The sequence below is a fragment of the Equus przewalskii genome, chromosome X, assembly GCF_037783145.1.
Source record: "Equus przewalskii isolate Varuska chromosome X, EquPr2, whole genome shotgun sequence".
In the NCBI taxonomy this organism is placed as follows: Eukaryota; Metazoa; Chordata; class Mammalia; order Perissodactyla; family Equidae; genus Equus; species Equus przewalskii.
In genome coordinates this window covers 89,024,617-89,050,007 of record NC_091863.1, presented here as the reverse complement: position 1 = coordinate 89,050,007, position 25,391 = coordinate 89,024,617, and the positions used below count along the sequence as shown (strand labels likewise).

General features: G+C 43.2%; 1 protein-coding gene across 8 annotated transcripts in view; it reads left to right on the top strand.

Moving 5' to 3' along the window:
* The window catches only part of CHRDL1 (chordin like 1), a 112,264-nt gene that overhangs the window by 46,172 nt on the left and 40,701 nt on the right, over positions 1-25,391 (top strand). For 4 of the 8 annotated variants that reach the window (XM_008540098.2, XM_070605928.1, XM_008540100.2 and 1 more), the window contains exons 5-6: positions 23,573-23,715; positions 25,136-25,229. In XM_008540098.2, coding sequence (XP_008538320.2) covers positions 23,573-23,715; positions 25,136-25,229 — 237 coding nt within the window. Of the gene's footprint in view, positions 1-23,569; positions 23,716-25,135; positions 25,230-25,391 lie in introns of all 8 variants that reach the window. The other 4 variants (XM_008540099.2, XM_008540097.2, XM_070605929.1 and 1 more) reach the window with 1 other exon arrangement.

The following is a 25,391-nucleotide window of genomic DNA, read 5'->3' as shown; positions in this document are numbered from 1 at the left end:
ACAAAAGTCTTAGCTGGAGAAAGAAGGAGCAAACGGGAAAAAAAACTGGGAAGGACAGAAGACATAAGATCATCCAGCTGCCCCCAAGCTGAACTTACAATGTTTTCTGTGTTCTCTTTGGAAGAGGGGTTGGTTTGTCCAGCATTCAATGGAAACTTGTTGATTGACACTGAGTTGGGCACGAGTTCAGTGTGAGTGTGCCTTCAGCTATTTATTTGATTTTTTAAAATTGCACCCTTTGCAGTAAGATTGTTTAGCTTCTCCTGGCGCCCTGGGGCAGTGAGTTTAGATTGTTAAAATAGCAGCTATTAACACTATCTGTGTTATGACACTGTCCTCCCTGACCGCCTTTAGAGGAATTGGGTATAAAGTTGTTTGACAAAAGTTAAATTCCACTCTCCCCACCAAGAGAGACGGAGAGTTCTCCTCTGAGTCAGAGCACGTTTGTTTAGCCCTCACCCCAAAAGCCTCCAAGTCTGCCTACCCCCGCACTGTCCCCACTCACACACATGTGACTCTCACAAACACACACTGCACCACACTCACTCTCACGTGCACCGTCACACACTCACACCCACCCCACAAACTAGAGGAATCCTGGGGAGCCCTTGTGCCTGTCTTGCTGTTCCTTTGTTTTGTTTTCCTTTCTTTGTTTTGTTTTGATTTGAAATCAGTCTTTGGGATTAAATTGGATAATTTTTTTTCATGGTGTTAATAGTGCTGTGGAGGGAGCATGTAAGGACTTTCTCCTCAGTCCTGGCCATGCTTGCTTCTCCCAACTACTAAATACAATGCTGACTGATCAATCAAAGTCGTCTTTGTCGGACTTTGCATACCATACCTCTTGGGCAGATAGCCCAGGAACCTCTAAATGATGCATGAATTGCTGGATTATCTAGATTATTCATAGGTCTGTTTAAAAGGGAATTTTTCATGAGAGGACTAGATGGCTCTGGCTTTCCCAAAGGCCCTGGGGGAAGATCAAAGGAGCCCAGTCAGTGGGAGAAGTGGGAAGCTGCTGAGCTCCCTAAGCAAGGCAGTAAGGGTGGCTGCAGCAGAGCCACACTCTAGGCAGGTCAGCATTGGTCAGTGGTGAACAGCTATGATGAGCCCAGGCCTAGGAGGCGTGGAGGGGAAGTTCTGTGTTCTCTGGACATCTTTGGTGTATGTCATCCATACCAGTGCTGTCCAATAGAAGTTTTTGGAATGATGGAAATATTCTATATCTGCACTGTCCAATATGGCAGCCACTAGCACTTGTGACTGTTGGGCACTTGAAACGTGACTGGTATGACTGCGGAACTGTGTTTTAAACTTTTTTTAGTGTCACTTAGTTTAAATGTAACTAGACACGCGTGACTAGTGGCTCCTATAGTGGATGGCACGGCTTTATACCATTCATTGGATACTTTTCTGTGGCATGGCATTTAATTTTGTACCTTCCATGCGTCTATTCAGTGTCTTGCAACTAGATGATAAACTTCTTGAGGGCAGGAATCATATTATTCTGAAACCACAGAAAATTATATCTTGAAGAGATTTTTCGTCCAGTTCCTTCCCCTCACATTTGACAAATGCAGAGCCTGAGAAAGACTCTCTCACTTACCTGAAGCCACAGCGCTCATTATAATTAGCTGAACCTGGAACCCAGGTCTCCCTGCCTCCTAGACTGTGCTTCGCCACATCTCCCTTGCAGATAAATTTCAAAAGAGTAAATATTCTCTTCCTTTCCACTCTCTTCACTGCTTCTGAGATTAATCCCCTGATATTTGAAAATAATTTGGAACCCAAGTATCTTTATCTGCTCATGTGCCAATTCACAACGTAGGCTCTGGACGAATGTTTACGGAATGAATTAATTCTCTGAGGCTTTCCTGTTGTGTGTTCTCTTTTATGTTATATTTTCCAAGAAAATCTGTTTCTGTCTCACTCAGTGCATTTGAGTCAGCCAGTGCTCATGCTGTCTCAGCTCAGGGAGACAGGGCCTCTGCAGATGTGGCCATGGCCTGGGCAGCTATTTGGGTATAGACTAGAGAACCTAGTTTATCAGCTGCCTAGCAAGCTGATAAAAATGCTATAGCGCTTTGGGCTCCAGGCCTCATCTGCAGTTTGAATTCTGTAGACTTGATGGTAACCAGGAACATCAGGCATAACTCTTTCCCCTCTCCACTTTTTCTCTGGCAAAACACAATCACCTACAACTAAAGGTACCACAAGTAGGACTTGGGGGCCATATCTTACTGGTCACTTAGAAATTGAGATAAAAAACCCAGTCCAAACTAACTTTGGAATCAACTGCCAAAAGGAAGACAATTCAACTCAGGTCCGAATAAAGTATGCTTTCATCTCCTTTCTCCTCTCTCTTATTTCCCACTCCAAGTCTTTGCCCCTAACCCAGAGCCAACCAACAGTAACTCAGCAATAGCTTAATTGAAGCAAAACCTGTTAACAGCCACCAAAGGCTGAGTTTCAGCCAAGGAGCTGGCTCCTCCAGGCAACCCTGCCAAGAGCCAGGCCCAGGCAAAGGAGCAAATGGCCTGCATCCCATCTGCGGTGGAATGGCCAGCTCGTTTGCTGGTACCACCTAAAGAAGGAGTGGTCCGGTACTGAGATAGAAGGCTTCCAGGGACCCGCCCAGCCCTAAAAATCTTAAGCCCAAGTATAGTCATTGGATGCCAAGGACACTGGAGAAAGTCTTTGGAGCATGTAGGAGCACCAAGCCAATTGGAGTGCCTGCTAAGCCAGCCCAGCATTCCTAGCATTCCGGCCACGCCATATACACCCCCACCCCCAGAAGGCAGCCAGTGGCCACATCAGAGGCTACATCCAGCAGGCTGAGACCCCCATCAGATCCTCCAAGAGCCTACTCCCTCGCTTAGGCCTGCCTGCTGCCCTGTGCTGAGTTCAGGGAGGTGGACAAACAGTACCGCCCAGTTTAGCCTAAGAATCTCATTTGCCATGGAATCTCCAGGCGGTGAATCATTTTGAGCAAGCACTTAAGCAACTTTCCACTGAGTCATCCTGAGGACTGTCAGGTTCATTAATCCTGACATATACTGTGTATATCCTTTGTTCAGATCCTGTTCCCATCCTGATACTGAGGGAGACAAGATTGTAAACAACAGAGCTTTAAAGACGTGCTTATTGGGAGTCATTTGTATCAGGGTTCCCTTTGCCTCTCTATCTTCTAAAAGGCCTGAAGCACTAATTAAAATCCTGCCAGTACCAATTCTTGCTCTGTGTATGCTCTTGGCTGCATAACTACCAAGAGTATGTACTCTTTACTCTGAGTGGCAGTACATGTTGGATTTCTTTTCCAGATACTCCATGGGTCCTTTTTCATTTGGCTTCTTCTAGACCAGGGGTCAGGAATTTTTTTTTTTCTGTAAAGGTTCAGATAGTAAATATTTTAGGCTTTGCAAGCCATACAGTCTCTGTTGCAACAACTCTTCCATTATACTGTGAAAGCAGGCGTAAACAGTATGTAAATAAATGGGCATGGCTGTGTTGCCATTAAACTTGATTTACAAAAACAAATTGCATGTCGGATTTGGTCCACGACCCCTGCCCGTTCTGGACACAATGGGCTAAGTCCAGTTAGTAGGTGAGACCTGATTTTAACTGTTAAGAGTGCCTACAAGTATCACTTTGGGGACGGGACCACTCTTACCCTCAATTCTTTGGGGGAAGAGGTGTAAAAATTAGAATATTTTTCATCTTTCCCATTTTGAATATGAATGTTGGATTCTCTGTAACAATCAGAATAGGCTAAATTATGATGCAGTCACAACCCGCGAGTCTCAGCAGCTTAAACCAACCAAGGTGTATTCCTTACTCACACTGCATGTCCATCTCGTGTCATTCTCATCCAGGGACCCTGGCTCACAGAGCCTTGCTATCTGGAATTCAGTTCCGGTGGCATGGGAAGGGAATGTAGCAAATTATGCGCTGGCTCTCAAAGACTTCTGCCCAGAAGTGACACAGATTACTTCTGCTCATATGTCATTGGCTAGAGCAAGTCACATGGCCATGCTATGACTTCTCAGGGACAGGGAAGTGCAGTGCTGCCATGTGCCTGGTAGGAGGAAAACTGGAGTATTGATGAATAGCCCTAATGACTATCACACACTCCAGGAACTGCTTTCCAGGTTTCTTCTTCATGTCCTTCCTTGCCTAGCCCTTAGGTTATCTGGCCTAATTGTCTGTTTTGCACAACCCTGCCTGGCTTTCCTCAGCCCTGCTGGTCATTGACATTGGCACATGGGGGAATAGCTTAGGAACTAAAGCATTGGGATAGTAGTCATTCCTTAGAATGCTATGTAAACCAACCATAAATATGAAGTTAGGCCTTTGAGCCAGGTCCTACATGCCATTGGATCCTAGGCTTGATTGCCATTGGGCGGCAGGCCTGAGAACAAGTGGACCTCCCATGCCTCTGGGTTTTATTTTACTTTGGTTTGCTTTTAATGGGAATTTGACCTAGAGAGGAAATTCTAAACATATTGACTCTGGGCAGTTTCTGCTCTTAGTGCTTTGGAGAGCAGTTGTCAAGATGGAGGAAGGAGGTGGAAAGTGAACGGTAGAAAGTGTAGGTGATATTAATGCAATATTATGGGCTAAAGTGAAACTTATGGCCCATGATTTTAGAAGAAGGAGTATATTTGTAAATACACAAGACTTGGATAGGATAAGCCAATTACTCTAAAAATCCCAATATCTCAGCAGCAAAACACAATGGGGGGTGGGTAGCTGTGAGGAGGGAGGGCTCTATTCCATGCAGTCATTCAGGGTCCCAGGCCCCTTTCACTGTAGCGGCCTCTCTATCCTCTACGACCTCAGAGTCCTCCTCTAGATCCTCTGCGTGTAGCCCTCTGTCTAGGGAAAAGAAAGAAAGGAGAGTTGTGCAGGAGGTTTTACAGGTCAGACTACAAAATCCTGAATCATTTCTCACCACATTCCACTGACTAGAACTTATTCACATAGCCCGACCTAACTGCAGTGAGGCTGTAAAATGTAGCATAGCTGAGAGCTCACTCAGTTGAGGGCGGGGGTAGAGGGTGGGAGGAAAATGGGTTTGATGAGCACACAGCACCACTGTATACTTGTCTTAAGCAAAGGTGATGTTTTTGTAGGAAGGGCGCAAACTGCTAAGTCTTAAATTGAAGTCTTCACCAACATCTTCTCAATATTGAAATGTCTGACGCTCATGGGGCATTATGAGCCTTGATGGAGTAAGAGACTGGTCCTACCCTCAGAGAACTTGTATTATAAATAAAGATAAGTGTAATTCCCCTAGACCTCATATTTTGCTTTGTACTTCACATGGCCTTTAGACCCATAGGTAAGAGCAATTACATTCTTGCTTGTACAGTGACTTAAGATGTGCGTCCTAGGGGCAGGAAAGTGAAAGAGTTGACATTCAGTGAAATGATGATCAGTGACCCTGGGCAATTCATTCTGAATCCTAAATATTCATAAATCACTCTTAGAAACTAAAAGAAAGCAATTAAAAGGGGAACTATAGAAGTAATCTTCTTTCTCTTCTTGCCCTGACTACTAGGACATTCAGAATCCTTTAATGCTCATATAACATCATAATTATGTTAACTCTATTGGTTGGTATTTCTTTTTCTTTTTTTTTTTTTGAGGAAGATTAGCCCTGAGCTAACGTCTGCTGCCAATCCTCCTCTTTTTGCTGAGGAAGACTGGCCCTGAGCTAACATCCAATCCCATCTTCCTCTACTTTATACATGAGACAGCTGCCACAGCATGGCTTGCCAAGTGGTACATAGATCCACACCCGGGATCTGAACCAGTGAACCCTGGGCCACGAAAGTGGAAAGTGTGAACTTAACCACTGTGCCACCCGGCTGGCCCCTGGTTGGTATTTCTTATAGCTACTTCTTGGTTCAGGTTTTTTCTGTTTTGATTGTTAATTACTTCATGGTATATGCCTTTTGTTGCAAAAAGGAAAAATTGAAAGCATGGTTTCTTGTTTTATTTAATGCTAAGTTTGAAAATTGGTATTTGTGGAAAAGGTTTTCTGTGTGTATCATGACTTCCTGAGCAGTTGGTTTTACGTGGTGTAGTTTTAGAGAAGAACTTTAGGTCAAAGAAAGGCTCAACTCTCTAAGCCAAAGGAGTATATCACTCCTTCAAGGACAGCTAGAGCTTTCATGTCCAACCCATAGCTGTAGGTCAGAATGGAGAAAACATTTTTAGGTTCCCTTTCTCCCTAGCTGTATGTTGAATATTTGGGGATCAGATCATTTGTATTTATTATTTCCTCTAGTCCAGGGCTTCTTAACCACTTTCGGGCCAGATATTTCTTTGTTGTCAGGTGCTGTCCTGTGCATTGGGGATGTTTAGCAGCTTCCTTGGCCTCTATCCATTGGATACCAATAGCGCCCTCCTCAACCTGTGACTACCAAAAGTGTCTCTGGATATTGACAAATGTCCCCTGGGGGAAAAAAATCACCCTCAGTTGAGAACCACTGCTGTCGTCCTGAAGTATTTGTGATCTTGCATAGATACCCTCACTTGCCCAGGATCCTGGTCTTTAATTATATGTATTTTGCCATTTCCTGTAGAGATAGGAGTTGGAGACAAAGGTTATGGGTGGCAGGAAACACAGTTCTAAGAATGCCTGCACTTATACCCCCGTGGGGCATAGAATGAGGCAGCATAGAACAAACGCTGCATATATATGTCCAGAACTGGGAGTAAAAAGCCTCCTCAACACTCTTTAAGCTTTGAGAAGCTGACTCATTTCTAGGGTATTATTGAAGGTTCTGAATAAAATGAGTTCTAGAACCAGAAGCCCTAAAGCAGTGCCTCTCAAACTTTACTGTCCACATGAATCACTGGGAATTTGTTGAAACGCAGATGCTGATTCAGTAGGTCTGAGATTCTGCATTTCTAACTAGCTCTTAGGTGACACTAGTGCTGCCGGTCCCCATACCACAAGAGTGGAGGGTTGGTCTCTGAGAAGAGGAGCTGGCCGTCCAACGCCATTTTCAGGTTCTGTCAAGGGAATTGTTCTGTTCCAAGATGATTTCATTGGCCCAGTAACTAAGAAGGTAATCTGCAGTTTTTAAACATTCCCTCCTACCACTCTCAAGAAGGCACAACCCAAGTCTATAGCCTCCCCCTCTTTCTCTCGCTCTCCCTAACCATTTGAGGCTAATAGGAGGTGAAGTAGTCAAGTACTTCCTTTTGATGAGCTACTTTATATTTTTTAGACCTTCTATATGCCTGTGAGTATGTGAGAGAGAAAGCGGTTTCCTTTTCAGAGGAAACAGAATTTAGGAAAAGCAATTAAAGTGACAGAAAAGATTTTGTGTGGGTGGCTATTTTATCCTAGCTGTAGTTTCATATAATGCCTAGATCTCAAGAGCAGTATAGTAGATAGCTCCACTTCTGGGGCCAGAGACTTTGGTTCAAGTTCTAGTTTGACCGCTTCCTAATCTTAGTTTCCTCATCTATAAACAGGTATAATAACATATCTACCTCATAGGGTGGCTGTAGGGAGAATAGAGGTAATGAACAGGAAGATACAGTGCTGAGCACAGAGCCTGCTCAGTGTAAGCTCTAGTCAATAACTGTCAGTTGCTAATGGTATTGATGCTGTCCCTGTAATTATTAGAACTGTGGCTGTCAAATTCTTTTCTGCCTCAAGAGTGTCTAATATGCCATACTCCTGTCAGTGATGTCTCTCATTATGCTCAGTGGTTCCCAATCAGGGATGGGCTGATGTGTGGAGCTTGGAACTACTCCCACCAGAGGCCATGGTCCTCTTGAGAATTACGAGGTCCCCTTTTGAGAATTACTGGTCCAAAGCAATGACTGATCCTCATATTGCATTTCCAGACTTGGTAAATCCAAAGATGATAACAAACCTTATTTACTTGCTTACTTTCTGACCTCTACAATCACCTTTCTCCCTAATAACTTTACTCCAAAATGAGGAGAGTGGCCATCATATGAGCATCTGGCTGCCAAAAGATGAGTCCCAGTTTCAAAGGGGAAATTTGCATTAATCTTTGACATTTCTTTACTATTCACGCCTCCATTTCCTGAAGAATAGTCACCATCGCATGGCAATCAGTGGTGGAGTTCTTTTAAATCTCAATCCCCTAACACTTCCTTTCCTTTCTCTGTATTGTATCCTCTTACCTATGTTACTCTTTGCCCAGCAGGGACTTTGGCTTCAGATCTTAAAGGATTTCCTAGGAGGAGAAACATGATACTTTCTCCTCTCCTCTAGTAATTCTGTGACACGGCAGATGAACTGCCTCCTTTGGTCTCCAGGAAGAGGTGGACTGCCTTTTCCTCACAGCTCTGACTGCTCCAGCAGCCTGGAGCGCTTCATCTGCCACTGCCTTCCCCGCAGCCTCTGCCAATGGCCTCCAGGGACCACTTTCTGAAACCTGCTGCTAACACTTTTCCAAACACAACAGAAAGCGTGTTTGGGGATAAGTTTTCTCAATTAACCCTCAAGTACTGAATACCTCTTTTCTTCCTTTAAAAGTATGTAATGTGATAGCCCTAGGTTTTTTCACTAGCCTCCTAACGGGTCCTACCTCCAACCTCATGGTCTCTTGTCCGGTCATCTCAGAACAGTCTTTCAGAAATGTAAATCTCATCAAATAACTTCACTGTTGAAGTCACTTCACTGGCTTCTCATCATATACAGAAAAAATCCAAACTCCAGGGCTTGACTTCTTTGTAGCCCCAGTGCCTGATGTCACTGGGTTGTTGTTCCATGTGCCAAACTGTATGGTTCAAGTTAATAGCACTATACAGTATTTCACAGGGGGCATTTTTCTCTTGGTTTACAGGGCTTGCTAATGAAAGAAAAAAAGAAAGGAAAAGATGCAAGAGATGCTATGCAGCTGCCTAGAGGAAACATGTTAGATTGTAGCTGAAGGTTGAGTGACTGAGGGTGGGAGCAGGGTCCTGAATTCAGTAGTTTATAGTGTCCATGAGATGGCAAATATCAAGATCATTAAAACATCTAGTTATTAGATGAGGTGCAGGGCAGTACTTCCCAAAGGGTGTTCCTGGGATGTTCATAGCTGTTACATAGATGAAAAAGACGTCTGGTGGTTCAGTAAAGTCAGTCAGAGAAAATGCTGGGTTGTAGTTAAGCAGATTTCTTTACTATGGGACTTCTGCGATCCTTTAACACACTGAAAGGGCTATTGTGAGCATAGAATATGGATCTTTTCCCAACTTTATTTGCAGCACAGCATTTTGTTTTCACAGAGCATCTTGTGGACTAGTAGTGCTCTGCAGAGCAGACTTGGGAAATGCTGGTGTAGGCAATACAAAGGAATGCTTGACTGCCCTCCGCACTGTCTCGGCCAGATGCCTCGCATTGTTTCTGTAAATGCTGCTTGAGGGTAGTGACTAATTTGTCCATTTCAAAGGGTCATTGACCTTCAAAAATAAAGCCTGGTTCCCAAAGGATTAGAACTAACCAAGTAATAGTAGAACTCATTCTTAATTTATTTAGGGAGAAGAGGAAGGCAGTGAGTGACACATGTTACAACAAAACCTGTCATTAATAATTAGGTGACATGTGGAATAGTTGCTTTAACATTTTCATTTCAACTACAAGTCCATTTATTACAGTGTTCGGTAATTAGAAATTTTAAAAGCCCATAGTATAGTAGTGAAAGAATAAGACAAACTTATCAGATCCACTGCAGAAGAGGTTCTTTTCGTTGGGCTATGTAGTCTAAGTTCAGATGAAGACCTGAGATTTGGGAATTGGCCCCTGACAACAGAGGACTTTGTGTTTTGTCTTCTTCCTCAATTGTTGGACTTGATTTTAGTGGGCTTCCCTAGCCCTCATGTTCTGTGGCTCTAGGCAAAAATTAAGAGACCTAAGTTTGAATCCTTGCTTCGACACTAAATAATGGTGTCGCCTTGGCAGCTCTGGTCCTCATTTTCGTCTGTCAGGAGAGAAGGCTATTTCCAGTTTGCTTTTGGAAATATACATGGGAAACTCTAGAAGGCTTATGTAATGAGATTGAAATGGTCCATGAGCTGAATAATGGAGCTGATGATAAAGCTGTTCAGTAAAGTGGAAGAAGACATTTTGACAGGAAAGAACGTAGAAGTTCCCTCTAAAGATTGGATTATGGGAAGCTTTCACCAGTACGTGCTCTCAGCACACAGAAAGCTGAAAATGAGCATGCATAGCCCTAGAGCCCTGGAAACTGGACTGAGTTGCCTGCAGAGATCCGGTGCTGCTGAGGGGAAACCCACAGGACCCTCGCTTTGTATTAAAATAGTAGGGACACCTCTTTTGGGTCATGGAATACTTTGAGAATCTGATAAAACCTGCAGACCTTCTTCCCAGAAAAATGCATGTACACTCATACACTCAAATTTCTGTAAGTCACTTCAGAATCACTTCAAAAGTCATACTTGATTTTTCTCCAGCTCTCTAGGACTTAAATCAAGAACCAATTTGGGGCCAGCCCGGTGGCACAGCAGTTAAGTTTGCACGTTCCACGGCCCGGGGATTGCCAGTTCAGATCCCGGGTGCAGACCTACACACTGCTTGTCAAGCCATGCTGTGGTAGGCGTCCTACAGATAAAGTAGAGGAAGATGGGCATGGATGTTAGCTCTGGGCCAGTCTTCCTCAGCCAAAAAAAAAAAAAAGAGGATTAGCAGCAGATGTTAGGTCAGGGCTAATCTTCCTCAAAAAAAAAAAAAACACTTCACCCTTGGATATTCACATTTATATCTTGAAATTAATAATAGACTCTCAACGTTCAAGCATATATCACTATTTCAATGATTGTTCCTCCATTCCAGTGCTAGAGCCAGGAGGAGATAGAGAAATCAAGACATAAGCCCTGCCTCCTTTGCTCTTACTGATCACTTAGCAGGCAGTACACTTGTTATCAGGTGCTAGACTGTAGGGTACAGTCAGACCATTATAGTTGCTGCAGGAAATCAGAGTGTATTTGATAGATGGTGAGGGCTGGGTAGGGTATGGGTAAGCAAAGGGGAGTCTGCAGTTGGGTCTAGCATTAGTTAGGGCAGAGTTGGCAAGGAGCATAGTGGGGGCAGGAACCAGCTGGTCTGAAGTAGAGTGTTGTTTAGCCAAGGGGATGCATCGTTGAGATGCGCTTCATTACCCTAGCTGTGCTGTGATGCTGCTCCATACATAGGGCTTCAGCTCCAGATGCTCGCCCACAGGCAGGTGACTGACACTGCAAGGCTAGAATTGCTATCTGAAAGGCAGCAAATCACAAGCTGAGGGGCCTTTTCTGAGTTGGCAGAACCTTTCAGGGGTGTAGTATGCTCTGGATACCGGACCGCTGGAGCAGACTCAATTATAAATCTCTTTTTGCCTTCAGATGGAATGCACTTGGTAAGCTGGAGATAATCATAATCAATTGCCTGTGTTGCATACAGCTCTTTTTCTCCCTGAACCTTTTCAAAAATGTAATCCTGTTTGTTCTTTCTATGTCCCTGTGAAGTAGGAGCAAGTGAAATGATTACCCCCAACAAATAACACACGTACTCACAGATGCAGGAAGTTCTTTAGAAACTGAGGCCCAGAGATGCAAAGTGACAGCAGTCCCATCACACGGCAAGTCAGTGGCACAACCCAGCCAAGGATACATCTGCTTCCCTGCCCCCCGAAATCCCGTGCCCAGTCTGCCAGCGCCCCTTGCTTCATAGAGCCATGTTCTCCTCTTACACAAATCCTCTCCTCAAGCCATCCTTCACAGCATCTGTCTGACAAGAAGGCATACTCAGGCAGGGTCAGCTACTGACTGACAGCAGCTGAAACATTAACGGAAGTGGGATGAAAAACAGCCCGCAGATGGGTTCCGGCTGAGGAGGGGAAGAACTGGGATTACCCCGGGGTGTGAGCTTTCAGCGCCCTCTTCCACTCTCTTCTCTCCAGCTGGACCGGCAGATGACTGTTTCCTCTCACTCGGCACCTTCTTGGCTGGGACAGAGTGTTGTGTCTGTCTGTTTAGCTGCAGAGTGATCTGCTAAATCTGCTGCAAGAATTTCCCGGCCTGGGACCCCACTGGGGGTTGGGCAAGGGGTGGGAGTAGGGAGGCCACTGGTTGTAGGAAGGTATGAGCCCACACAGAGTCTCCTTGAAGATTCCAAGCAGGAAAATCCTGTCCCCTCTCTCCCCTCCTTTAGCTCAGCTGTCTGGCAGACCCTCCACATCTCCCAAGGCGGGTAGCCCATGGCAGGGCCAAGCGGCACTGGACAAAATTATGACTTGGGATTGACCCCCTGACCCTTTTGTGGTTCTCCCTTTCTTGTTCATTTACCTTTCCCTTCTTTACCTGCCTCCCAGTCACCAGGGTACAAAGCCCCTTCGCTTTGTCCAGACCTGCCCTACTCTGATACTCAGCCTTTGTGTCTGCATTGCAAGATGTTTAGCAGTTTAGTATTTTTGGTAACAGCTTTATAGAGATATAATTCACATGCTATTTATCCTTTTAAGGAATACAGTTAATTTGGTTTTAGTGTATTTACAAGGTATTGTAACCATCGCCACTATCTAATTCCAGAATGTTTTCATCGCCCCAAAAAGAAGCCCCATACCCACTGGCAGTCACTCCCCATTTTCCCTTCCCCCTGGCTCCTCACATCCACTGATCTACTTTCTGTCTCTATGAATTTGCCTATTGTGGATATTTCATAAATGTGGAATCATGCAGTACGTGGCCTTTTGTGTCTGGTTCTTTCACGTAGCATGTTTTCAGGGTTCATCCCTTATGACAATTATATTGCATTGTATGGATATACCACATTTTGTTTATCCATTCATCCATTAATGGGCACTGGGTTGTTTTTACCTTTTGACTATTGTCACTAATATTGCTGTTAACATTCGTGTACAAGTATCTGTTGGAGTCCCTGCTTTCATTTCTCTTGGGTATATACCAAGGAGTGGAATTACTGGTTCATATGGTAACTCTGTGTTTAACGTTTTGAGGAATTGCCAAACTGTTTTCCAAAGCAGCTGTATCATTTTACGTTTTTACTTTCCCATCAGCAGTGTGTGAAGGTTCTATTTTCTCCCCATCCTCACCAATACTTGTTATTATTGTCTTTATTCTTATAGCCATCCTAGTGGGTGTGAAGTGGTATCTCACTGTGTTTTCTTGTCCCTCGCAAGGCCTTACTCTTTACTGGGGACTGTTCCAGTCTTTGGTACTCATTACTGTGAACTTATTAAATTCTGGGGAAGGCAGGGCCCCTCTCTAACTAATGCTTGAACCTGGGGCCATGTCAGGTGCTCTGGCAAAGCAGAGAGGAAGAGAGTTTAGGGACAGAGCAAACTTGCCACTTTTGGAATCTTTACCGTAGCAGGAGCAGTCTGCACTACCAGTCGTTTTCCCTTCCACCAAAGAGACTTTGAGTGCGGAAGTAGCTAGACAAGGCTTCCTGGAAGAGGTGAGACTGGAGTTGGGCCATGAAGGGTGAGGGGAAGGAAAATGGGTGAAGGGGGAAGTGGAGAGGCTAGACTGAAAAAAAAAATACGAAGAGCAGCTCAGATACTGACCCAAAACAAAGATGAAACTCAAACCAATAAGCAATTACTTTTGTTTAGTAGCTCTGGAAAACAGGCAGCAGGAGAGGAGGCTGGAAATAGTGGCTAAAATGAGGTGGGAGAGTTGGCTGAGTTCAGATTTTATTCTTTGCCCTTTAGGACTACTCATAATCACAAATACACTCATAACCCTTCTGACCCGTAAAGCCACCTGTCTGGGCCCTCAGGAAATCCGAGGAGATTACGGGTTTGGTATATGGCTCTGGACAGACTCAGATCTTTGGCTAAAGAAATCACACCTGGTGGGCTCCCCCCTGAGATGGGGGGATGGGGCAGATGGTGTCAGCTGAGAGCTGAGGCATAAAAGGATTCTGAGTGAATGTTATGGCTCAGAAGTGACTCTAGTCTTCACTCAGAATCAGGGAATTTTTGAGAAGTTCTGCAGAGCAGTGAAAGACAGTTTTCTTAGCCAGTTTAGGATGCTATAACAAAAATACCATAGACTGAGTGGCTTAAGTAACAAACATTTATTTCTCGAAGTTCTGGAGACTGGGAAGTCCAAGATCAAGGTGCCCGCAGATCTAGTGTCTGGGGAGAGACCACGTCCTGGCTTGTAGACAGCCACTTCATGCTATGTCCTCACATGTTGAGAGCAGAGATCAACTCTCTCCTGTCTCTTCTGATAAGGGCACTAATCCCGTTCATGAGGGTTCTGCCGTCATGACCTAATCACCTCCCAAAGGCCCTACCTCAAAGTACCATCACATTGGGGATTAGGTTTCAACATATGATTTTGGGAGAGGGGACCTCAACATTCAGTCTATGGCAGGCACTATAAGGACTGGGCTGCCCCACCTCTCTTCCTTTACCAGCTTGCTTTCTGCCTTCCAGAAATCCTATTGTTTCTAGCTAATAGTAATACAACAACAGGATTTACTGAGGATTAATATGCACCCAGTACACGTTATGTGTATTGTCTCAGTTAATCCTTAAAATAACCTATGAGGTAGGTACTATTATCAGCCCCATTGTATAGATGGGGGAACTGAGACTCAGAAACGTTAAGTGATTCTCTCAGCTAATAAGTGGTAACTAATTATCAGTGGAGCTGGAATTTGGGCCCAATTTGGACACCCCAAAATAAGGCCTTTTTTCCCAGTAGATGGATCTTGGAGGCTGTATTTTCAGTTAGCTGCCCCATGAAGAACTAAGTTCTGGAAAGTTTCAGAATCCTTGCCCTACGCTGTACAGCCTCATTATGGATAGGCTGTATACATGTTACAATTTAATTATCTAGAAAAAGAACCTGTTTTCAAACATTGTCTTCCATTGGCACCTTGGTATCAATTTGTTAATGAGATGAGTGCTAAGCCCCGCTAGCAGGACCTCAATGTGATGGGCCACAGAAGAGTTAAGTTTCTATGGAGGAGGAGAGTTTGGGAAAGATCTGGAAATCATAAGTTTCTGCCCAAGGAAAGCTGGTCTAGCTAAGTCATCACTTTGAGAGGCCCAGGGCAAAAGGAAGTGATGGTGGTTGGTTGTAGCACTGAAAGGAAGAAATCTAAATGATAGGCATCACTAGTTTAGCTGATGGACCCATTTGAAGCAGTACCTTTGATTTCAGTGAGCATCCCGAGGGAAAACTCATTTGAACCCACATGGCCTCGGAGGGTGAGCACTGTTCCCCTTTTGGAAGGGAGCCACTGTTTCGGATACATTCATCCTGCAAGATGTACCGCATCTTTGCTGTATGCTCTGACCTGGCCTGACCAAGATGCACTGCCAAGCTGCCCCTCCCTTCATTGTAGCACGGCTCCTCCGAGGGCCACAGTTACTTTCCCACCAGCCCCCTTATTTGTCTGCTTTCTTTCCATCTGGGCCAAGGCCTAAAAACCAGCTGAAATTTATGCACTTTAAAACAATTTGTTTAAGAAAGTAACGTAACAGCCCCCACTGTCCCCAAACAGAGGTGCTGAATAGTGTCAGTAGGAGAGAACCATCTCCTTCTAGTCAACTAGGAGCACAGAATCCTAGCTAGGGTCTGTCCCATTAGCAGGAGTAGTGCTGGGTTTCTATGCCCAGCTTTGTAGGATCGATTTGCTATGGTTTGAAGGAACTCAAAATGATCACCTAGTCTGGCCACTGGCCTTCAAGTAGGATTTTTTCAAACATACTCTTCCAATTTAGTTTTTGAATGAGAAATTTGTATCCTTCAAGAATATGAGTGCAGTGGCTGGCCCAGTGGCATAATGGTTAAGTTTGAGTGCTCCACTTTTGTGGCCCAGGGTTTGCAGATTCGTATTCGGGGCGCAGACCTACACACCACTGATCAAGCTGTGCTGTGGTGGCATCCCACATACAAAATAGAGGAAGATTGGTACAGATGTTAGCTCAGCAACAATCTTCCTCAAGCAAAAAGAGGAAGATTGGCAACAGATGTTAGCTCAGAGCCAATCTTCCTCAGCAAAAAAAAAAAGAACACGAGTGCTTATATGTATATATGATTATATATATTTACATATATAAAGGTATGAAGTAAATGTCTAGTTCACCCCATCCCACATCCATCTAATTCTTACCTTCCCCCCAAAACAGAGTTCCCCCTATAACTTTCAGTACTTTCTTATGTATCTTTCTAGATTTTCTTTATGAAAATATAAGCAAATATGAATATGTACTCTTTTAAAGATATACTCTCTTTTACATAAAAGTAGCATGCCATGCATATCATTTTGCATGCTGTGATTTTCTTCATTTCATAATTTATCTTTCCATATTGGCGCATAGAGAGCTTACTCATTCTTTCATACAACTTCATAATATTTCATTATATTAGTGAGCCATCACATATTTAACCAGATAGCTATAGATGGACATAGAAGTTGTTCCCAATCTTTTGCCATTACAAATATTGCTGCAATGAATAACTTTTATATATGTTTCACACATGTGCAAGTGTATGTGTAGAATGAATTCTTAAAAAGTAAGATTGCTGTGTCAAAAATACGTATATTTTTAAGTTGATAGATATTGCTAAATTACCCTCTGTAGTTTTTGTATCAGTTCTCACAGGCTTGCCAAGAGAGTATATTAATCAAACTTTTGGGTTTTTTCAAATCTGATAAGAAAAATGGTGTCTTGGTGCAGTTATTGACATTTCTCTTATGAGTGAGGTTGAATATATTTTCTTAAATGTCTAAGAGCCACTTGTAGTTCCATTTCTGTCAACTCTCTGTTTATATTCTTTGCCTGTTTTTTACTGTTGGGTTATTAGTCTTTTTCTTATCAATTTCTAGGAGCTCTTTATATATTAGGGGCAAATAGAATTTTAATCCAAAAGTAACAAATCTCTGAAGAGGTTCTATGTTAGTTGTTTTTACAGTGTCTTTTAGCAGCAAAGCCCTTTCTTAGAATGAAATCATAAAAATCATAAAAACACATGCATTGATAAAGTTGGAGCTGTTCTGTGAAGTGGAAGTGAGGAAGGGGCTCATGTCCCTCTGACACTTCTGAAGAATCCCAAAGCAGCCTGGAACACAATTTGAAAATGGCTGCCCCACGTGGCTGGTTGGCCTGTGATTTCAGTTCTAATAATCCTTTCAGCCAGGAATACTTTCTAGTTTCTAATCTGAATCTTCATGATACAGTTGGTACTCCTTCCTGCTTGACATAGTTGGGCAATTTGTGATAATTTAACCTCTCTTCCATTCTTAACCTTTATGTGTTATTTAAATATGTTATCATTTAACACCTTCTTGTGCCAGCCCCTCCAATGATAGCAGGATTCTCCTTGAAGTCCAGGACATGTCTTATTTACCTTTGTAGCTCTAACCTAGCATGGTACCAGCTATTGTCAAGGTATAGTCAAGGACCTGTTAGTGCCAGGTGTAGTCAAAGACTTCCATAAGTGTTTGTTGAATAAAAAAGGAAACAAGAGAGCAACAGTGCCTTAACTGTCTTTATCCCACAGCACCTACCATACACAAAAGAACAAAGTAAATGCTTCTTTTTAAAGATTTTATTTTTTTCCTTTTTCTCCCCAAAACTTCCTGGTACATAGTTGTATATTCTTAGTTGTGGGTCCCTCCAGCTGTGGCATGTGAGATGCCGCCTCAGCATGACTTGATGAGCGGCGCCATGTCCGTGCCCAGGATTCGAACCGACGAAACACTGGGCCGCCTGCAGTAGAGCACGCGAACTCAACCACTCGGCCACGGGGTCGGCCCTAAATGCTTCTTAATTAATTATCCAGTCATCCATGGAAACAAGGAAAATCCCTTCTGTTCTTCACATTTATAGCTTTCTCCTATGTGCCTTCTTTCTAGACCAACATTATTTACTATTTATTGTGGACTTTGTTATATACCAGATACTTTTGGGCTTTTTAAAATTAATTATTTCTAAACCTCACAGCCATGTAAGGTAGATGGCATACTCATTTTGAAGATGAAGAAACCGAAGTACAAAGAGATTAGGTAGCCTTCCCAAGGTCACAGAGCAAAGACAGGCCAAAGCTGAGATTTACACCTACTGTTTACAGACCCCAGAGACCAGGCTCAATTCTTTTCACTTGCATCACTGAGACATAGAGCTGAAAAACACTGTGTACAAACAGCACCCAACACAGGGCTTCCTTTCCTAGTTCTTTTGGTGTTCTGTCCTCATGTTTCTGGGACCTGGGGCCGAGCCCTTTGGACTATACAGTTCTGTTTTATTGGGGGTGTGTGTGTGTGTGTGTGTGTGTGTCTCTCAAGGTAATTAAAGGGAACATAACCCTAACCTCTTCTTTCGAGTTTTTTGCCTTCATCTCCTTGTGTCCTCTCTACCACAACCTCCAAAGTGGCCTGCTAATGTGCTGGGACTATACCAGTAGAATGACAGAGAACCAGACTGGAAACATTAGCATCAGGCTCAGCCATCAAAAGTAAGGTAGGAACCCAGGTAACAGTAGCAATGGCAAAAGAAGGGAGGGCTTGGAGTTGAGATTAGCAACCTATCCCTGGGAGCTCTGGAGAGGTTTGCATTTATCTCATAAACACTGGGAGCTGATTGTCTCCTGACATACACGCGACCTTTCTGACTAGCCAAGAACCGCTCCACTGAGAAAACAGAAATTTGAGGGTAGGGAGAGTGGAGAAGAGAGCAACCAGCATGAGGACTTTGGGTTCCAGAGGATGGGAAGAAGGGTAGTGCCAGGAGGGGAAAGAATGGTGAACCAAAGGAAGTGGGATAGGACCACAGACTTCTTGGTAAAATTTGCCAGTTTCTCTGAAGGGAGGGAAAAAAAAGCCTTTGCCAAAGTTATTCACACTAAGATGTTAGTAACAATGTCTAGCCACTCACAGAAGTTTTGGGATTATAAACTGATTGCAAAAAGGCAACCATTTACCCCAAAGGGTTTGGACTTCTAATGATGGCAGTTTAGTCACTAGTGAGAGAAAAGGAGGTAAGAAATATTTAGGATAAGGGAGTGTTTTCAGAGCACCCCAGAAATCATAGTTCTGTTTGACATAAGACCATCCCTCACCATGGGAGAAGAAACAGTTTCTTTTCCCAGCACAACTGTAGTCAGATGGCTTAGTGCTGGTCTGCTTACCCCACAGTGTCCTTCCTCCATTCCTCCTCAGAGTGCTGTGTGGGATTTGACTGGAAACAGGAGACAGCAGAGGCTAGAAGCCATGCATCCTGGTCATTTCTGTTGTAGGATTCCCCTGAGAGGCCTTGAAGCCAGCTTTGCTTTGGACTGATTTTCTGCCAGTTTTCAGCCAGGAACACTGAATGTGTTCCAAGGATAGTTGGTTAGAAGCCCAGCCACCTTCAAAAATCTGAGAAGGGAGAGGGTAGAGTACGAAGTGGCTTTCCTTGCTTCTGTGGTTCCTTGCATTGGCCCTCTAAAGATGCAGGGGAAGATTTAAGTCCCATGTCCTATTCTTAGATAGAAAAATCGAGGCCCAAAGAGGTAAAGTGGCTTGTGTAAGGTTATGGGGAGTCATATGAGATTATGACTCAGTGATCCTGACTCCCAGTTTTTTTTTAATTTCTTTGTTTAAATAAAAATTGTATATATTTAGGGTATACAACATGCTGATTTTATATATATATATTCACCCACACATGTTGAAATGATTACTAGTCAAGCTACTTAACTTATCTCCTCACCTAGTTACCATTTCTTGTGTGATGAGAGCACCTAAAATCTACTCTCTTAGCAAATTTCCAGTGTTCAGTACAGTTAGTAACTGTCGGCACCATGCTGTACTTTAGATCTCTAGACTTACTCCTCCTACGTAACTGCAGCTTTGTATCCTTTGGCTGGCATCCCATTTCCCTCACCTCCTTGCCTCTGGTAACCACAGTTCTACTCTCTGCTTCTATGTATTCAACTTTTTAAGATTCCGTATATATGTGAAACCAAGCTGTTTTTTCCTTTCTGTGTCTGGCTTATTTCACCTCACATAATATCCTCCAGGTTCATCCATGTTGTTGCAGATGGCAGGATCTCTTTCTATGGCTGAATAATATTCCATTTATATATATACACCACATTTTCTTTATCCATTCATCCATCGATGGACACTTAGATTGTTTCCATATCTTGGCTATTGTGAATAATGCTGCCATGAACATGGGAGCACAAATTTCTCTTCAAGGTACTGATTTCGTTTCCTTTCTGGCCCCAAGTTTTAGCACCCACTCTGTGAAAAGTACACAAACTTCAAGGCAGGAAAACTATATTTCTAAGTTGGCTCTCCTATTAAATAGCTGTGTGAAATGGGCAAATTCTTTTGGGGTATCAGTAGCCTCATTTTCATAATTCTACCCCCCACCACACCATTAGGGATGTTAGAAGAATGAAATCAAAATAAATGGGAAGATGTTAAGGTAATTTTATTGCATAAAACTAGTATTAAGCATGACCATAACTGGTTTCTTTTTCTTTGGTTCTGTTTTGTCTTCCTCTCCTTTGTTTTCTCTCTGTCTCCTGTTGAGTGGATTAGTAGATTCCCCTGCCAGGTTCCTCTAAAGAGTATTGCAAGAAAGACTCTCAAGGTCATGCTTCCACTGGAAAACCTCACTCTGCAGTTGCTTCACCACTGGACCCTCGGTTGAGGGCCCAATTCAAAAATCAATCCACATTCTTTTAAGGCAAAGTAATTCCAACATTTTTTTTTCTTTTGGTATTCTAGAGATCTGCCAGCTCCTGTAAGAGTCATGGCAAATATTATTTTGTAGGTCATCCTAGTTTTCCTTCACCACAAAAAACTGAGATTTGGTATAATTAGAGCCCAGGGAGCAAATGGCCCTGCTCCTGACCTTTCTCCAGTGGGTTTCACTCGTGTCTCACAGCTGCAGCTGTCTGGTTGTGTGTACTTGTGGGCAGGAGCAGGGACTCATAGCCCAGACCAAAGGGTCAGTTAGTATGACTTAAACTCTTTCTAGGAGCTAAGGCTTCTTCTTTTTAAGGCAAAATTAAGGAACTTCTCTTTTACTCTATAAGGAGTCCTTAATAAATAGTGAGTGAGTTACTCATAAATTGAAGCTAGATCAACTTATATGGCAAAATATAGAATTAAGGTACTTACCAAAATCACTGAAGCTAGAGAAAGGGCAATATCAGTTTCCTAGGTGGGTTTTTTTTTTTTTTTTTTTTGGTGAGGAAGACCGGCCCTGAGCTAACATTTGTTGCCAATCTTCCTCTTTTTTCTTTTCTTTCTCTCTCTCCCCAAAGCCCCAGTACATAGTTGTATATCCTAGTTATAGGTCATTCTAGTTCTTCTATGTGGGATGCCTCCACAGCATGGCTTGATGAGTGGTGCCTAGGTCCATGTCCAGTATCAGAACCAGAGAACTGCAGGCTGCTGAAGTAAAGTGCACAAACTTAACCACTTGGCCATGGGGCTGGCCCCAGGTTTCTGGGTATTTTATTTTTTCTTTCTTTTTCTTTTATTATTTATTTATTTGTGATGCAGACTGGCCCTGAGCTAACATCTGTTGCCAATCTTCCTCTTTTTTCCTTGAGGAAGATTGTCCCTGAGCTAACATCTGTGCCAATCTTCCTCTATTTTATGTGGGATGCTGCCATAGCATGGCTTGATGAGTGGTGCTAGGTCCACGCCCGGGATCCAAACTTGCAAACCCTGGGCCGCTGAAACAGAGTGCACGAACCCAACCACTGTACCACCAGGCCGGCCCCTGGGGATTTTAGACCAAAACATCCTAGAGGGACAACACAGCCTTCATACTCTGTTTGTTTTGGTTTTAAATTAAATGATCCCTTCCTTGTTACAGGTTTGAAGTGATTGGCACCCTCCTTTGATAGTGGGTAGGAGGGAAGACTCTAGAATCAGTCAGACATCAGTTCAGATCCTGGTGCTACCATTTACAAGTTGCGTGACCTTGGGCAAGTTAATTTCTTAAGACTTAGTTTCCTCATCAGCGAAATGGGTATAATCATAATGTCTGCATCAGAATTAGTAAGAACCAATGAGATTATGTATGGAAAAGCACCCACCATTATGCCTGGCATATTATTTAGAGCTCAATAAGTGTTAGCTATTGTTTGATGATGATGATGATGTTGATAGTGATGGATATTATTATCAGCCTTTATTATTTTCGCCTATATCCTGAGAATAATTTTATTCTGTTTTTCTAAAACAGTTGTATCGAGATATAATTTACCCACCATAAATTGGACTCATTTTCATTATAGGTTTGACTGATGGGAAAGAAAGGATGATCTATCTCCCTAAGCCTCCGCTCTAATGAAACACACAACTCCCCTGATTTCTCTTCTTCTACTATCCCACAGTAGGCACTTTCAAAGCTCTGCTTGTATCTGTTGTTAATTTGTACATCAGTGATTAGTTTATTCTGGGGGCTTGCTCATTGTTGTTTGGGGGGGTGTGTGTGTATACATGTGCAGCATGCACTTTAAGGAAGACCAATGAGAAGACTTCTTGAGACCATTCACTTAGAATCAACTCTCTAAGTGCATTGACTTTTTGCTACATGGCAACCCAGTCTAGACTCCATGGAGAAAAGAGATGTGTAAGGCAGATTCCAAGTCTTAAAAAAGCAATACATACACATGTATACATAGGTTGATAGAAAGAAGATGGAATTTAGGGTCAAGAGACCAAATTTAAATTCCCTTTTTCATCATTCACTACCTTTGTGACTTTAGATAAGTTATTCAAACTCAGGTACTTGTTACTCTCAAATGGAAAATAAAGATAAGAATCTATCTTACTTAATTTATAGGGTTGTTATGAGGCTTCATTGTAATAATGTATGAGAAATCTCTTTGTAAATTGTTGGCTAGGTGACTAAAATTGACAAATATGTGTTACAATAATATTCGATTGTAAATTGTGTGCTTCAGACATCAGGTACCCTGAGAGGTGCAGATCGTGGGCTGCAGCTATTAGGAATGCCTCGTGGAGGAAAAGGGACTCTTTCTGAGCCTTCAAAATCAGATAGGACTTCAATACATGGAAAAGAGCGGGAGGGGAGGGGCAGTCTTGATTGAGGGATTAAAAATAAGCAAAGACTCCAGAACCCCAGAGGCCGGAATAAGCATATAAGCACACACCAAACGATATAAAACATAGAAAGGGGTAAATTTACCTGAATAGTTATAATAGATGGTTCCTCTTCTGAAAGTTCGCCCTCCTTCCAGGCAGGTTAATATCTTATTTGTCTAGGACTGTTAGCTCCACCAAGGCAGAGGCCTTGTCCTTCTTCTCTGATCTTTCTTTAGTGCCTGTCACAGCGCCTGGCACATAGTAGATACTCACTAAATGCTTAACAACTGAAAGAATGGATGGATGGTCATGTCAGCTGCTATTCTTGTCTGGCTGCTTTAATATTATCTAAAGTCATCAGCCACTGAATTAGGGACTGTCTTTTAATTCCCTATATGTGGTACAGCCCCATCTGCTGTTGGGATTTGAAATTCTTTGACTGTTTTGCAATGATGGCAATACTTGGTGTGATTTTTCTCCACCCTGTCCCAGAAGACTCCTTACCCCAAGCGAACAATAGGGTGACCAGCAAGTCGTGTGAGTACAACGGGACCACTTACCAACATGGTGAGCTGTTCGTGGCCGAAGGGCTGTTTCAGAACCGGCAACCCAATCAATGCACCCAGTGCAGCTGTTCGGTAAGACCCCCCATCTTAATGCCCCTACCCAAATAAGAGAGCTCCCTCTGTACTTATACCTTTAGTTTGAGCCTACACTGTCGGATGTTTCAGTGGAAGGTGAACTGCATCTAAATCATAAGCCTCCCTGCCCATCTGGACTCCCCGATCTTCATCTGCCCTGAACAACTGTGTTGAAGAGGTCAGATCAGTAGTATTGGGCAAAGAAGAGCTGGTGGTGTTGATCTGCACTCCTTTTCACAGTAGTTATACCACCAAAGCCTTCATCTGAAGGACACGATTATTTGAAGCCTTGGGAATGCTATGGGTGGAAAAGCTACTGGCACTATCTAGGGTCACTCAACCAATTTGTAAGAAAATGGGCTGTCTCTTAGTTCCCATCTCTGAAGTAGTCTACTAACCAGTTCGTTCTTGGTGCCCTGCAGTGACAAGTGTCTCGACAAAACATGATTATTCCTGTGACTTTATTTGTCAAAAGAACTGTGTGCACTTCAGGAATAAAGTATATGGATTATATCCTCATCTAATTGTATAGTCCGGAGACTGCAATAGGTTGAACCAGAAAATGGAGAGTAAAATGAGTGTTTACACTGAAGTGTGAGGGAATGAAGTTAGAAGTAGAAACAACTTTTGTGCTTGTAAGGGGCATTAAATTCTGGATTGCCAAGGGAAGTTACAGAATCTCTTCCTTTAGGGATTTTTAGTAAAAATATACTATCTCAATAGTTTGGGAGAATTTGGTTGTGGCTTTGCCTTCCTAATGACCTTTCAGGAGCCCTTCTAGCCCCAGAATAATATGCATCTAAGAATTAAGAACAGGTTTAAGGAATAATGTTTGGAACATAGAATTTTAAAGAATGAAGATTCTGCAAAGACAGCCATAACAGCAAGTAAATGTGATCCTCTCCTTTGCCTCGTGCTGAATTGAACTGTTAGTTCAGATCATTTTTTACAGTTTTGTGTTACCCCAGTGAGCTTGTCTCCTTGGTTTGGATGGGAGACTCTAGTGAGAGTTATAAAAAGTGGCCACCACACAAATCCTCATTCCAATAAATCCCTAACATCCAGCTGGGGCGTGTGGGAACCAAGGGAGACAATGAACAGAGAAGAGAGGAGCGAGACTATATTTGGTGGTTTGGAGGCCTGTGGCAGCCCCCACACTGACTACTTTGTACCATCTTAGATCAGTATGCCCAACTAGGATTGCCAGCTCTTCTGTGACTTAGTCCCTGGCGTGGAGAAGTAGGAAGTATCAAACAAACAATACATGATAAAATTTAGGAAGTACCTAGAACCGACTATGGGAGAGCAGCAGGAAAGGACGCGCCATGTTTTAAGCCCCTGCTCAACTCAGTTACTGAGCTAAGCCTTTACTCTTATCCCAGATCCTTCTGACCTTAATTCTGTTTCTCCTTGGCAGGAGGGAAATGTGTACTGTGGTCTCAAGACTTGCCCCAAGTTAACCTGTGCATTTCCAGTCTCTGTTCCGGATTCCTGCTGCCGGGTGTGCAGAGGTAGGTGTCCCATATCCCAAGACCCAGGGTGCTGCCATCCTGAGCAGGACTTAGAAGAGAGGAAAATACCTGTACAGGGTTCTTGGGAAAGGGAATTTTCTATGGTAGCCATAGTTTCTACCAGTGCTTTCATTCGGAAAAGGAAACTATAAAAGCTCTGAT